Source organism: Panthera tigris, chromosome D3 (genome assembly GCF_018350195.1).
Source record: "Panthera tigris isolate Pti1 chromosome D3, P.tigris_Pti1_mat1.1, whole genome shotgun sequence".
Classification (NCBI taxonomy): domain Eukaryota; kingdom Metazoa; phylum Chordata; class Mammalia; order Carnivora; family Felidae; genus Panthera; species Panthera tigris.
In genome coordinates this window covers 21,429,997-21,442,712 of record NC_056671.1, presented here as the reverse complement: position 1 = coordinate 21,442,712, position 12,716 = coordinate 21,429,997, and the positions used below count along the sequence as shown (strand labels likewise).

The following is a 12,716-nucleotide window of genomic DNA, read 5'->3' as shown; positions in this document are numbered from 1 at the left end:
CCTCAAATGATTAGTTGAACAAATGAATGAAACTCATGAAATTTTAGGATCAGTCAACAAGTTGGGAAGAAATCATCTGGGTGAGAATTAAATTTTTATTGTCTCCAGGCCTGATGCCTTATGCATGGTTATGGTTTTTATTTTTTATTTTTTAATTGAGGTGAAATTCACATAATATAAATTAATCATTTTAAAGTGAACAATTTCATGGGATTAAGTGCATGCAACTGTTAGTTCCAAAACATTGTCATCATCCCAAAAGGAAACCCAATACCCATTAAGCACATGCATGAGTTTTAGGTTCCTCAAAGAAAGGGGCTACATTTATCTTGTTCACTTTGTACCCCTAAAGCCTTGACAGATGCACAACTGATATTTGTTGAATATATGAATGACTTGCCGTTCCCACTGTTACCTTCATGGGTTTTTCAGTTGCCCAAGGATTTTTGAGCTTGGTTTTCTCAGTGTGGGTTGATGGATTGGTGGCATTGGCTGTGTGGGGTAAGATTCACAGGTGAGAGCTCTGATGAGTTCCTTAGCCAATCCCAGCAGGCCTCTGGCTACCTCCTGTCAGGAGCTGCTTCTCTGTCTCATCTTACAGAGGGAGTTAGAACACATGGGGTGACAGTTACAATGTCAGGACTTGAGTGACAGTTAACTCTGCTACTTTACCTACTCTAATCCTGAGCTGTGGGTTATCAAGAAACCAGGGTGTTTGGCAGAAGATAGTAATGCTGCTGACTCTTGCCTGCATCTGTTATAATTAGTCACTCAGTGAAATGTCTCACACCTACAGGTAGCTGGGGCCAAATGCCAACCCAGGGATGAGGCAGGGGAGGAATACAGGGATGCTGGCTGGGGAGTAGGCTTAGAATCAGGGCTAGAGCTTCACTCTTCCTTCATCTCCCCTTCTCTCCCTACCCTCTTTTCCAGTAGTTAAAATACAGGCTTTGGTATTATACATGCATGACTTTGAGTGCCAGCATGGCCATTTACCAGTTTGGACAAGTTACTTAACCACTGTTTCAGTGATCCATCCATAAAATGGAAAAACAATAGGACCATTGTGAAGATTAAAGTTGTATCATTTGTCTCAACACACAGTATAGGTTTTCTTTTTCATATCTGTCTTCTGCTCTTTGAGGGCAGGGCCCCAGGCCCCATGACTTTGAGTCTAGATAGGAGATGAAGATGAAGATTAAAGTTAACATTTTATTGAAAACTGAATATGTGCTTGGCAGTGTGCTGAAGTGTTTTACATATGAGGCACAATTCCAACCAGGTCTGCTTCCCACACTGCTTTAGAGCTGCCAAGCTCATTGGGTGAGGACTGTGTAGGGAGGGTCATAGTCACCCTTTCCAATTTTAGAAATGGTGGTGAGCAGTAGAAAATGTGAGCCCTGGGGCCAGCAGACATAGTGAGGGGTGAGATTTAGGATGAAGTAGAATTGACATGCTTGTGACATGCAACTGTCCAGGGCTTAATGTCCCCAGTTTATAAATGAGAGATAGAAGATCAGGGAAATTCAGGGACCTGATTAGAGTCATAGAATTGGTACCAGCATCTTTCTTAAGGGACCAGTTGGTCAAATTCTGCCAATTTGGTAGGTGAGAAAACAGTATTAAAGGGGAAAAGTGACTTATCTAAGGCCACTTGGCAGAGTAACCAGTACCTGAACTCAGGTCTCTTGATTCTGGGCCATCCATCATCCATGTGTTATTCCTGTTGCCCCAGCCTAAGGCCTGGGGCTGAGGCAGTACCCTGTGAAGAGCTCTAGGAGAGGTAGGCTAAGACACCTTGCAGCGTCTCACCCTGCAGCTTCTTCCTGAAGCCTGTCTGGGATTTGGAATGTAGAGGAAAGAGCTACAGCCTACCATTAAGCAACCTGGGTTTTGGTCCCAGCCCAAAACTGATATGCATGGTGGGTACTCAGCAAGCCTTTGTTAGTTCAGATTCAATCCCCACTGTAGAGGTGGTTCTCAGTGAACATAAGGGGCTTGCCCAAGGTGACCCAGCATGACAGAGGCCTAGCTAGGGTTCAGATGATTGCATAGAGACCACCAAGGTCAACTACTATTGACTTCAGCTTTAGAGGGAGGGCCAGGAGCATTTTGTTCTTCTTAGCTTTCTGTCCTTTCCTTTACTCCTTTCATGCCCAGATACCAGCTTGGGGCTTGGGGAAGAAGGGCAGGCAGCCTGAGGCCAACTCATTGTTTCCCTCTCCTGGCCCTTCTCACTTATTCTCACTTCCTCTTTGCCTGGAAGCTTTTGGGCTTTTACCCCTTTTGGCCTAGACTCACCCCCTCCAGGAGTGTCTTCTTCCCCACTCCACCTTTCCCAAAGCAGCTCCAATCCTGATTCTTCCAACAAATCCTTCCATATTCGGACTCCTTCACCATCACTGCAGTAGCTGAATAATGGCCATCTGATATCAGGTCCTAATTGTTGGAACCTGTAAATGCTACCTTATTTAGAAGAAGGGTCTTTGCATATGTTATTAAGTTAAGGATCTTAAGATGAGGATAGATGATCCTGGATTACCCTGGTGGACCCTAAATACCATCACAAATGTCCTTAGTGACAGAGGAAGATTTGACAGACAGAAGAGAAAGCATTGTGAAGACAGAGGTAGATTGTATGATTCCTCTTGGCTAAAGGTACCTAGAATAGTCAAATTCATAGAGATGGAAAGCTGAATGATGGTTTCCAGGGGAACATAAGAAGTTAGTGTTTCAGGGATAGAGAGTGTGTGGGATGATGAAAAAGTCTTGGGATATAGATAGTAGTGATGGTAGCACAATATTGTGAATATATTAATGCCACTGAATTGTGCACTTAAAAATAATTAAGATGGGAAGTTTTATGTTATGTATATTTTACCACACATACACACAAAGATAGAGGCAGAGATTGGAGTGATGTGACCACAAGCCAAGGACTGTTGGCACCACCAGAAGCTGGAAGAGGCAGGGAAGGATCCTGCTTAAAACTGGAGCAATGCAGCCCTGCTGAAACCTGGATTTCAGCCCATTGAAACCAATTTTGGACTTCTGCCTTCCAGAACCACGAGAGGATACATTTCTGTTCTTTTGAGTTGTCAAATTTGTGATAATTTGTTAACAGCACCCTCAGGAAACAAATAACACTGATCAACAGTCTGCTTCCCACAACTGAGCTTGCAACAAGGGAAAGGAAAAAAGAGAAAATCATAGCAGTACGTCACCTTTGCCTTTTTTATTGTCAGTGAGGCTCCTTTGCATTTTCATCTCATTTGGACCTCACAGGTTCACAAGACAGTCCTTGTCTATGCCATTTTACAGATGTTCAAATGGAGAATCACGGATGTCAAATGAACTATCCACGGTCTGCTGCTGGATGATGGCTGTGCTATGATTCAAACTAGTTATGTGGTTTCCCCTCCCCAGGCAACTTCCCAAACTCACAGCCTCTGCACCTAGGCTGTTTATTTCACTGTGTGACAAGAGTTTAGGAGCACAGTTTGGCCAGTAAGAGGTGGACACTGCACATTCGAGGCCTGCTGGGGAAGAGCTCCTGGGCTGGTAGAAGCAGGTAGGACTCCTGTGGGACCTAGACACCTGAGTAGTGTGGAAGGAAGGCAGAGAAGAGGCAACAGGAGAATTCCCACATAGTGGTGAGGCATTACACTCCAAATCTGGGTTCCTCCCCTGCCATCTGTAGATATTGAGTCATTTGAATAGTATTCTCTCAACAGTCAGGTTTAGCTGTGAATCTGTGGGCATCTGGTTTTTCAAACTTAGGACCCCAATCTGACCTGAGATTGTGAACTCAGATGGGGTCTGCTTCTTGCTTTTATGTCTGTCTTTCCTCATCAGCCCCATCTTCCCCCTGGTCTGGCTGTTTGGGTAGCTTTTTTATTTCCCTTGGGGTTCTGGTAAGAAGGTTCTTTTTTGTGACCAGAGCCTGATTTTGGTTGGCACCAGGGAGGGCAGGAGAGAGGCCAACAGGATCTTTACCAGTGAGCAGTGGTCCAGCAGCTCTGGCCAGCTGTGGGGGGCAGGTGGTGTATCATACTGTGTTTCCTGGAAGCATCTGTGTAGAGAAAATAATTATTTTTTTAAAAAACCTGGGTTGTACAGCATGATTTTTTAAAAGGCGTACAATGTGATGATTTAATTAATATATGCATACAGTGGGATAGAATTACCACAATTAAGTTAACTAACATATCCAGCACCCAGCACCTTACATAGTTACCATTGTGTGTATGTGTGTGTGTGTGTTTGTGGTGAGAACACTTAAAATCTAATCTCTTAGCAACTTTCAAGTATACATACAATGTTGTTTACTATAGTCATTATACACTGCATTAGATCTAGTCATCATACATCTTATAACTTGATACATCTGCATCTTATAACTTGAAGTTTGGAACCTTTGCCCAACATCTCCCCATTTCTCCCACCCCCTCCCTAGCCCTTGGCAATCATCATTCTGTTTTCTGGTTCTATGAGTTTGGTTTTTTAATTTTTTTTATTTTTAATTTTCTAAAATTTACATCCAAATTAGTTAGCATATAGTGCAACAATGATTTCAGGAATAGATTTTTTAGTGCCCCTTACCCATTAGCCCATCCCCCCTCCCACAACCCCTCCAGCAACCCTCAGTTTGTTCTCCATATTTATGAGTCTCTTCTGTTTTGTCCCCCTCCCTGTTTTTATATTATTTTTGTTTCCCTTCCCTTATGTTCATCTGTTTTGTCTCTTAAAGTCCTCATATGAGTGAAGTCATATGATTTTTGTCTTTCTCTGACTCACTAATTTCACTTAGCATAATAGCCTCCAGTTCCATCCACATAATTGCAAATGGCAAGATTTCATTCTTTCTGATTGCCAACTAATACACCATTGTATATATATATACCACATCTTCTTTATCCATTCATCCATTGATGGACATTTGGGCTCCTTCCATATTTTGGCTATTGTTGATAGTGCTGCTATAAACATGGGGGTGCATATGTCCCTTCGAAATAGCACCCCCGTATCCCATGGACAAATGCCTAGTAGTTCAATTGCTGGGTCGTAGCGTAGTTCTATTTTTACTTCTTTGAGGAACCTCCATACTGTTTTCCAGAGTGGCTGCACCAATTTGCATTCCCACCAACAATGCAAAAGTGTTCCTCTTTCTCCACATCCTCACCAACATCTGTTGTTGCCTGAGTTGTTAATGTTAGCCATTCTGACTGGTGTGAGGTGGTATCTCATTGTGGTTTTGATTTGTATTTCCCTGATGATGAGTAAAGTTGAGCATTTTTTCATGTGTCGGTTGGCCATCTGGATGTCTTCTTTGGAGAAGTGTCTATTCATGTCTTTTGCCCATTTCTTCACTGGATTATTTGTTTTTCAGGTGTTGAGTTTGATAAGTTTTTTATAGATTTTGGATACTAACCCTTTATCTGATATGTCATTTGCAAATATGACAAATTTTGCATTTGTCGGTTGTCTTTTAGTTTTGCTGATTGTTTCCTTCACTGTGCAGAAGATTTTTATTTTGATGAGGTCCCAGTAATTCATTTTGAGTTTGACTTTTTTAGACTGTGCATATAGATGAGATTAAACAGTATTTGTCTTTATCTGTCTGCATAATGTCCTTTAGATTCATCCATGGTGGTGCCAAGGGCAGGATTTCCTTTTTTATGGCTGAATAATACTCCATCACATAGACATATACATAAATGTGGTATGTATATATATACACCACATTTCCTTTATCCATTCATCTGCTCATGGACACTTTAAACTGTTTCCAACTTGGATATTCTGAATAATGCTTTAATGAGCATGGGAGTGCTGATATCTCTTCAAGATACTGATTTCATTGCCTTTGGATATATAATCCAGAAATGGGATTCTTGGATCACAGAGTAATTCTATTTTTAATTTTTTGAGGAATCTCTGTGCTGTTTTCTTGGGTATAAATTGTCCTTTTAGAGGAGACCAGTGAGGAACAGAAATTGCAAAAGGGCCTCAGGTATCCTGGACTCCCCCTGCCACCCTGCCATGGTAGGGGAATACTTGGTACTGACATGTTTTTTAATTTATTTTTTATTTTTAGCCCCAGCTTGCCCTCTCCTGCTACATCCCTCACTCCCATCTTACCTTGCTCGTTCTTCTTTTAAGGTCCTGTTCAAACCGGACCTTCTGAGGCCTTCCCCCAGCTTTACCTCATCTCCATGTTAAAATCCTTGCTACACATTTGGAGCATTACTATGTCTCTTTCAAAGCACATATCACAATGCTAATTTTATAGGTATTTGTCTCATTTTTGATGATGGTCTATCTCTCCCACTGGGTTGGAAGCCTTGTGAGGGCAAGAACCCTGTGAATCTTGTGCACAGCTATATCCCCAGGGTTGGCACACATGACCTGGCACATAGAAGTAGTTCTTGTGTTGCAAGAATGAATGAATGTATAATGAGTGAATGAATGAATGAATGAATGAATGCATTTTCTGGTCTCTTCCAGGCTGCCATCCTTTCCTTCTCTAGCCATCCATGTTTTGCTATCTGAGGAAGATCAAAGAATGGTTTATTCCCTCCATTGAGGTCCTATAGTACTTCAGGTCCTTCCTCCTGCTCACTTTTCGGATTTGCTCATTGCCAGACTTCACTTTTGGAAATTGGCACAGGCTGGATGCCTGCAGCTGGGGGTTCAGGGCTGAACTTTTGCTGTGGATGAGCTCATTTCCAGATCACACTGGAAGTTTCCTGAGGGCAGGGGCTCTGCTTGGGCGGAGCCAGGTGGAAATGCTCTGCTGAATTCGGGAACAGATGGATATAGATGAAAGGTCAATTGCTCCAAGCTGTGGCTGATGGCTCAGCTTGAAATTTTGAAGGACATCCATGTTGAAGATCCCCTGCTTCTGGGTTCCCCAGAAGAGGAATTCCTGTTCCTGGTGGCCAGGCATTATGTTGGGCCCTGGGCATAACCTTACTCAGTTTAGGGGAGTGGGTGGGGGGAAATGGGGAAGACCTACATGGATGCAGTCCAAATAATGATTCTTTGACTGCAGCCTCAGTAGGAAGAGCAAGTGCTGATGAGGGAGGAGGGGAGTGGACCTCAGAGACAGTGAGGTGCAAATAAATCAGTTGTTGGCATTTGGGCAGTGGATGGTTGTCTGGTGGTGGGCAGGGAGGACCTGAGGCAGAACAGAGTCCGGGCAGGGTTTATGTGGTCCTTCCCCCTCCCTGTACCTCATCACTCCAGCAAAGCTCCCTAGTGCTAGCACCTGAGAGCATCTCCAACCTTCCTCTGAACTAGGCCTACCCTGGTCTAGGTTGTAGGACCAGCTCTGTCACTAGCTCACTGTGTGACCTTGGGTGAATCATGCCTCTTTTCTCAGTCATCTCTGTGCTGAGCCCTGACTTTCAACTTAGACATGTGTCTCCAGATGGGCAGGCTGAATCCCCAGGAAGGGTCAACATATGATGAGCTCCATGGAAGGGATTCTCTAGTATCCTCGCTTCTATCTGCCCCAGAAGGGCCCCAGATCAATTACTGGGTGAGGCACAGGGCAAAGAAAAACTCCCAGTGGGATCCCTTCTCCTCGTCTCTCTTTTTTCCTCCTCACAGTGGCAGTAACAGTGCCTCTGGGGGCTGCAGGGGCGCCAGAAATGTAGGTAGGTGGGTGGCTGTCCCCATGGCCAAGAAATTGTTCTGAATTTCTTGCCAGCAATACCCAACAAGTGGTCTTCCCCAGAATTTTCTCCACAGAGACCAAGAACTTGGCTGAATCCTGGGAACAGTCTTGTACCCGTTTTACACATGGAGAACCGGAGTCTGCAGAAGCCTCAGTACTGGTCCAAGGGCAGGTGGCAGGCGACCTGAAGCCTCTAGGCCCCTGGCCTCAGGCAGCCTGGTTCCTCAATGGAGCCGCACCCTCTCTGCCCCTGGCAGAGCAGGCGAGGCTACCCTGCCGGGAACACAGCCGGCCTTTGTGCCAGGCGGGCACCACCCCCCGGATGGCCCCTCCCCACTCACGGAACAGCCCTTACCTGCCAGCCTGCCACCCTTTCTGCCAACAGCTCCACCTGCTCCTCCTTCAGCGCTCTCTGCGTCCAAAGCTGCTCCCCGACGGTGCAGCGCAGGAGCCGCACCGCGCGACTTCGCGGGCGCCCTCCCTCGGGGCTGATTATTAACCCGGAGGCGGTATAAGGAGCGAGTGGCCTGGGCGGGAGGGACGCATCGCCACCGCCGCCATGGACACTACCACCTGGAGCCCCACGACCGACACTACCTCACCCCTTGCGCCACACGAGCGCATCCGCAATGCGGCCGACATCTCTGTCATCGTTGTCTACTTTGTGGTGGTGATGGCCGTCGGGCTGTGGGTATGTGAGGGCTCTGAGACGTGGGCTGAAGGGGCAAGAGCCACCAGCAGGGACAAGGGGGGCGGGGCTGCACCGGGGAGCCACTGCATCCGTGAGCTGTGAAGAGCAAAGGGTGGGTTTAAAGGTCTGTGGAGCCCAATGGAAATAACTTGGAAGCCCTTGAGAGGAATTCAGGGGGGCACAGTGTGAAGTGAGGGGGGCAAGCAAGGATGAGCAGAAGGGAGGGGGGTTCTGAGGGGAGCTGGCCAGGAAGGTCCAAGGAGAATACCCCTGGCCTGTGAGCAGAGAAGGAGGCAGAGATTGGAGAGGCTGGGGGCTAGTGCGAGGGGCAGGAGAGGGACAGCTTAGGGCTTCAGGGAAGATCTCTGGGCTTGGAAGATAAGCCCCAAGGAGACTAGGACTGTCCTGTTTCTTCTTAGTCATACAGTTTTGGATGGAAAATAAACAATTTAGTGCAGGAAGGACACAAAGCCTCTGCCAGGTGCAGGGGCTGTGGGGCAGCCCCAAATGGAGGGGTGCTGCTGGTGTCCCCTGGGAAAGGCTGACCTGTAGGCCCAGGGACTGGAATGAGTGAGAGTTGGCAAAGCTTGGGTGGAGGAGGAGGAGGAGGAAGCCTTGGAGAGTGGCCTGGTGCTGGGGAAATGCACGTGGCTCCCCTTGGGTACTGGGGACACACCAAACCAGAGAAACTTGTTCTTCGCAGCCTTGGAACTTGGAACTTGGAAATTTCACTATGACAGACTCTGGCACACCCAGCAACTAGAAGATGAGGTGTTTTAAATGTTCACATATTGCAGACATTCTCAAAAGCTTTGGTTGTGGGTAGGGTTGGACCAGGAGGCTGTGATGGCAGCAGGTGGTTGAACTCTTTCTTGATTTAGAGGGTGGTGTGGGGGGGCAGGGTGGATATTAACCCTTCCATGGCCACAGAGTTTTTTATTTTGTTTTGTTTTGTTTTTTAGGGATAGAAGGAAGCATTTTTTTTTTTTTGGTTTGTTTGTTAAGTAATTATAGAAACTAGACATGACTGAAAGCTTTTCCAAGTGTCACAAGGGGTCAGTGTTACTAACTCTTCCCCAATATGCTCACCTTCCCAGAAGTGTCCAACCAGGGGCCAGGATTCTCAGGTTTACTACTGGCTTTGACATGGTTCTAGCTATGCGACCTCAGGCAACCTGCCTCAGCCTCAGTTTACTCAAGTGTGCATAGGTACAATCTTACCTATTCTTATGACTCCCCAAGATTGTTGTGAGGATCTGCAGACATGAATCTGAAAATTCTTTATGGAGTCTAGGAGTCTTTTTAAATAATATCGTCATTTGCCCTCCAAGGTATGAGCCATGCCCTGAATTGTTTTTGTCCTTTTAAGTAAAATGGGCAAACGCGGTCAACTGGATAGGGCATCTTCACAAAATGCCTCAACATAAGGAGGGCAGGAATACGAATCCCTATTTTACAGAAAAGGAAACTGAAGCCCCATGTTGTTGTGGTTTACCTAAGGTTGCAGTACATGAAATTTTCCTGGAACTCAGATCTTTTGACTCTTGGTTTTCCAGAGTACCAGGGGCTTTGCCACTTTGCCTGCCTTTCTCCCCACACCCTTCCCCAGCTTCTAAGTGCCTAACACTTGGATGTGAATTCATCATTTGCTAGCTATGCCATACTGCCTATTTCCCAGAAAATCACCGATAATCTCTGTTCCCCTAACAATCTTATTTTAGCCCCTGCCAGTCCTGCTGATTATGGTGTTTATGCTTTTCAAATATCTGTGAATCAGTATCACTTGTCCTGTTAAATGCTACTTAATGAGCCTGCTAATATTTGTCTACATTTAATTTTCCCCATTAGTCAGTGCCTCTGGACCCTGATTATTTAACGTGCTGGATTTCTTCCAGTTTACATTCCTTTTTTTTCTACTGGAGCATCAAGAGTGGCTTGGTTTGGGGATAGGCATCCTGACTCCTGAGTGATCTCTGGGCTGCACAGACAGAGTGATCCTGGCTTATGGTGCTTCTTCATCTTAGAAAAGACATCCATAGCCAATGTCCCTCTATCACCATCCACATCTCTTCCAACATTATTTTGTTCTGTTTTACCCTCTTCCAATCATATTTGGGTTTGAGCTTATTCTTCACTGTATATTTCCATTTTTCTTTCACCACCTCTCTGTTTCTTGGGGGATTTTGTATCATTTTAGGCTAAATCTCTAACTTCATTTTTTCTGGAAGATTTCATTTAAGCTATCCTGAACCCCCTTATGCTAGGGGTTGTTAAACTATGGTTCACAGGGCAAATCTGGCCCACCGCCTGTTTTTGTATGGCCCACAAGTTACAAATGTGTTTTTACACTTTTAAGGAGTTGTAAAAAATAAAAGAGGAAGAGTGTCCAGTGGAGATCATGTGTGTCCCACAAAACCTAAATAACTTATGATCTGGACATTTTTCTTTACAGGAAAAATTTACTGATCCCTGCCTTATGCAATCATTTGCACTAATAGCATCATTGGATGCCTGAGTAGCAATTGCCCCTGGGTAAGCTCAGCCTTTGAATTTTATAGGTGAGGATCAGATGGTGACAAGAAGTCAGTCAGATGAATCTGTGCCAGAGCTGGGATTAGATAACAAAGGCATGTTTTTTCTACTGTCTCACCTTCCCTTCCCTAAGACAGCATCCTTTCTGGCAATACTCTCTCCATGATCCTTACCACCATTTGCATTGCTGTGACAGTGTCCTGGTGGTGTGGAATTCCTTCTTTCCTGACATATTTTCATAAAGTGAAGGCCTAAAGTTTATTCAGTTTGAACCCTCTTCATCCTGTGCTAGAGTCTATTCTTAAACCACTTGACCAAAATATCTTGAACAATTGTCCACCCTTCACTTGAATATTTCTGGCCAAGACTCTCCCCAGTGGCACCACTTCCATCTCTACACAGCTCTGATAGTGAGGAAAATCTTCCTGGTATGGAGCCCAGATCTGATGTCCTGGAGCTTCTCCATTGTATTTGGTTGTGCCTTATGCAGACCACGCTGTCTTGCTTTACCTCAGAAGATGGTAGGCCACACTGGAGTCTTCTGTACTCCAGGCCCAACATCCCCAGTTTCTTAAGCTTTAAGCAAAGGTCTGAAGCGCCTTCCTTTTGTTCAGTGATATTTTTAATCCATTAAGAAAAAAAAAATATGGGTCAGTAGTTGTGTTTCTTTTGCTCCTCTGGCTTGCACTTGTGAAATCATTCTCTTCTAGTTGCAGGGTGGACAGGCAAATTTAATGCCATGTTTTACAAAGTGGTGTTGGAACCTTAGAGCTTTCCTTTGAGCATCCTTTGCTCATGGAGACAGTGTCTTTCCATTGTAGGGAATAAACAGCAGGGAAGAAGGAGGCAGGGTACATGAGTTATAGTAATAACACCTACTGGTAGCACCTACTGAATGTTGCTGGCAGTCTGCAAAATGCCTGCCTGGAAGGGCGTTGCTCATTTCCAGAAGGAGTGTTCGGCGGTGGGATATGGGGGAAGAGTGGAGGCAGAAGGCGCTGAGAAACCCCTTTATCCAACATTTTATTGAATGTGTACCATGTACTAGGCATTATACTAAGCATTACAGGGGATTAAAAACTTGTAAAATGGTTACCACAATCAAGTTAATTAACATATCCATTATCTCACACAGTTACAATGCTTTTTGTGTGTGGTGAGAGCACTTAAGATCTACTTTTTCAGCAAACTTAACTATACAATACAGTATTATGGACTATGGTCACCATGATGTAAATTAGATCTCCAGAAATCATCTTATAATTTTACCTTTGTACCTTTTGATCAGCATCTCTCCATTTCTCCCACCAGGCAGCCCTTGGCAATGAATATGTATTTCAAAATATCACATTGTATCCCTTAAATATAAACAATTTTTAATTTGTCCATATACCTCAATAAAGCTGGAAAAAATTATAATATGGCAACATAAAGGAAAAAAGTGTAAGGGCTGTGAATGAGGTATAGAAACATAGAAAGAACATCTATAGAAAATCTCTAGATGCTCACAGGAGAGAGAGATTATTTTTTGTTTGTGAAGGGGAGAGGCCATAGTAGAGGAGGAAGTTTCTGTGGTGGAGTGTCAGGTAAAGTTTCATGGGGAAAATAACATTTGAGGAGCCTTGAAGGATGGGTCTGCTGGGTCTGGGCTTGTGGAGATGAGGGGATAAACATTCCAGAGAAGAGAAGGCCTGGTGTAGATACACCTGTCCTTGCCTTTTATCCATCCCCAACATCTTTCCTGAATTATCCAGTTCCCCACTCTAGTTTTGACTGTCACATCCTTCCTCTAAACTCTTCGTTTCTGAGACC

At 44.8% G+C, this 12,716-nt stretch overlaps 1 protein-coding gene across 2 annotated transcripts in view; it reads left to right on the top strand.

The window, feature by feature from the left end:
• SLC5A1 (solute carrier family 5 member 1) overlaps positions 1-12,716 on the top strand; it is a 135,506-nt gene that overhangs the window by 54,975 nt on the left and 67,815 nt on the right. Inside the window, exon 1 of one of the 2 annotated variants that reach the window (XM_007082583.3) lies at positions 8,241-8,372. The exons of the other annotated variant lie outside the window; for it this stretch is intronic. Within the exon in view, the coding sequence (XP_007082645.1) occupies positions 8,241-8,372 (132 nt within the window). Of the gene's footprint in view, positions 1-8,240; positions 8,373-12,716 lie in introns of those variants that run through there. 2 annotated transcript variants of the gene reach the window in all.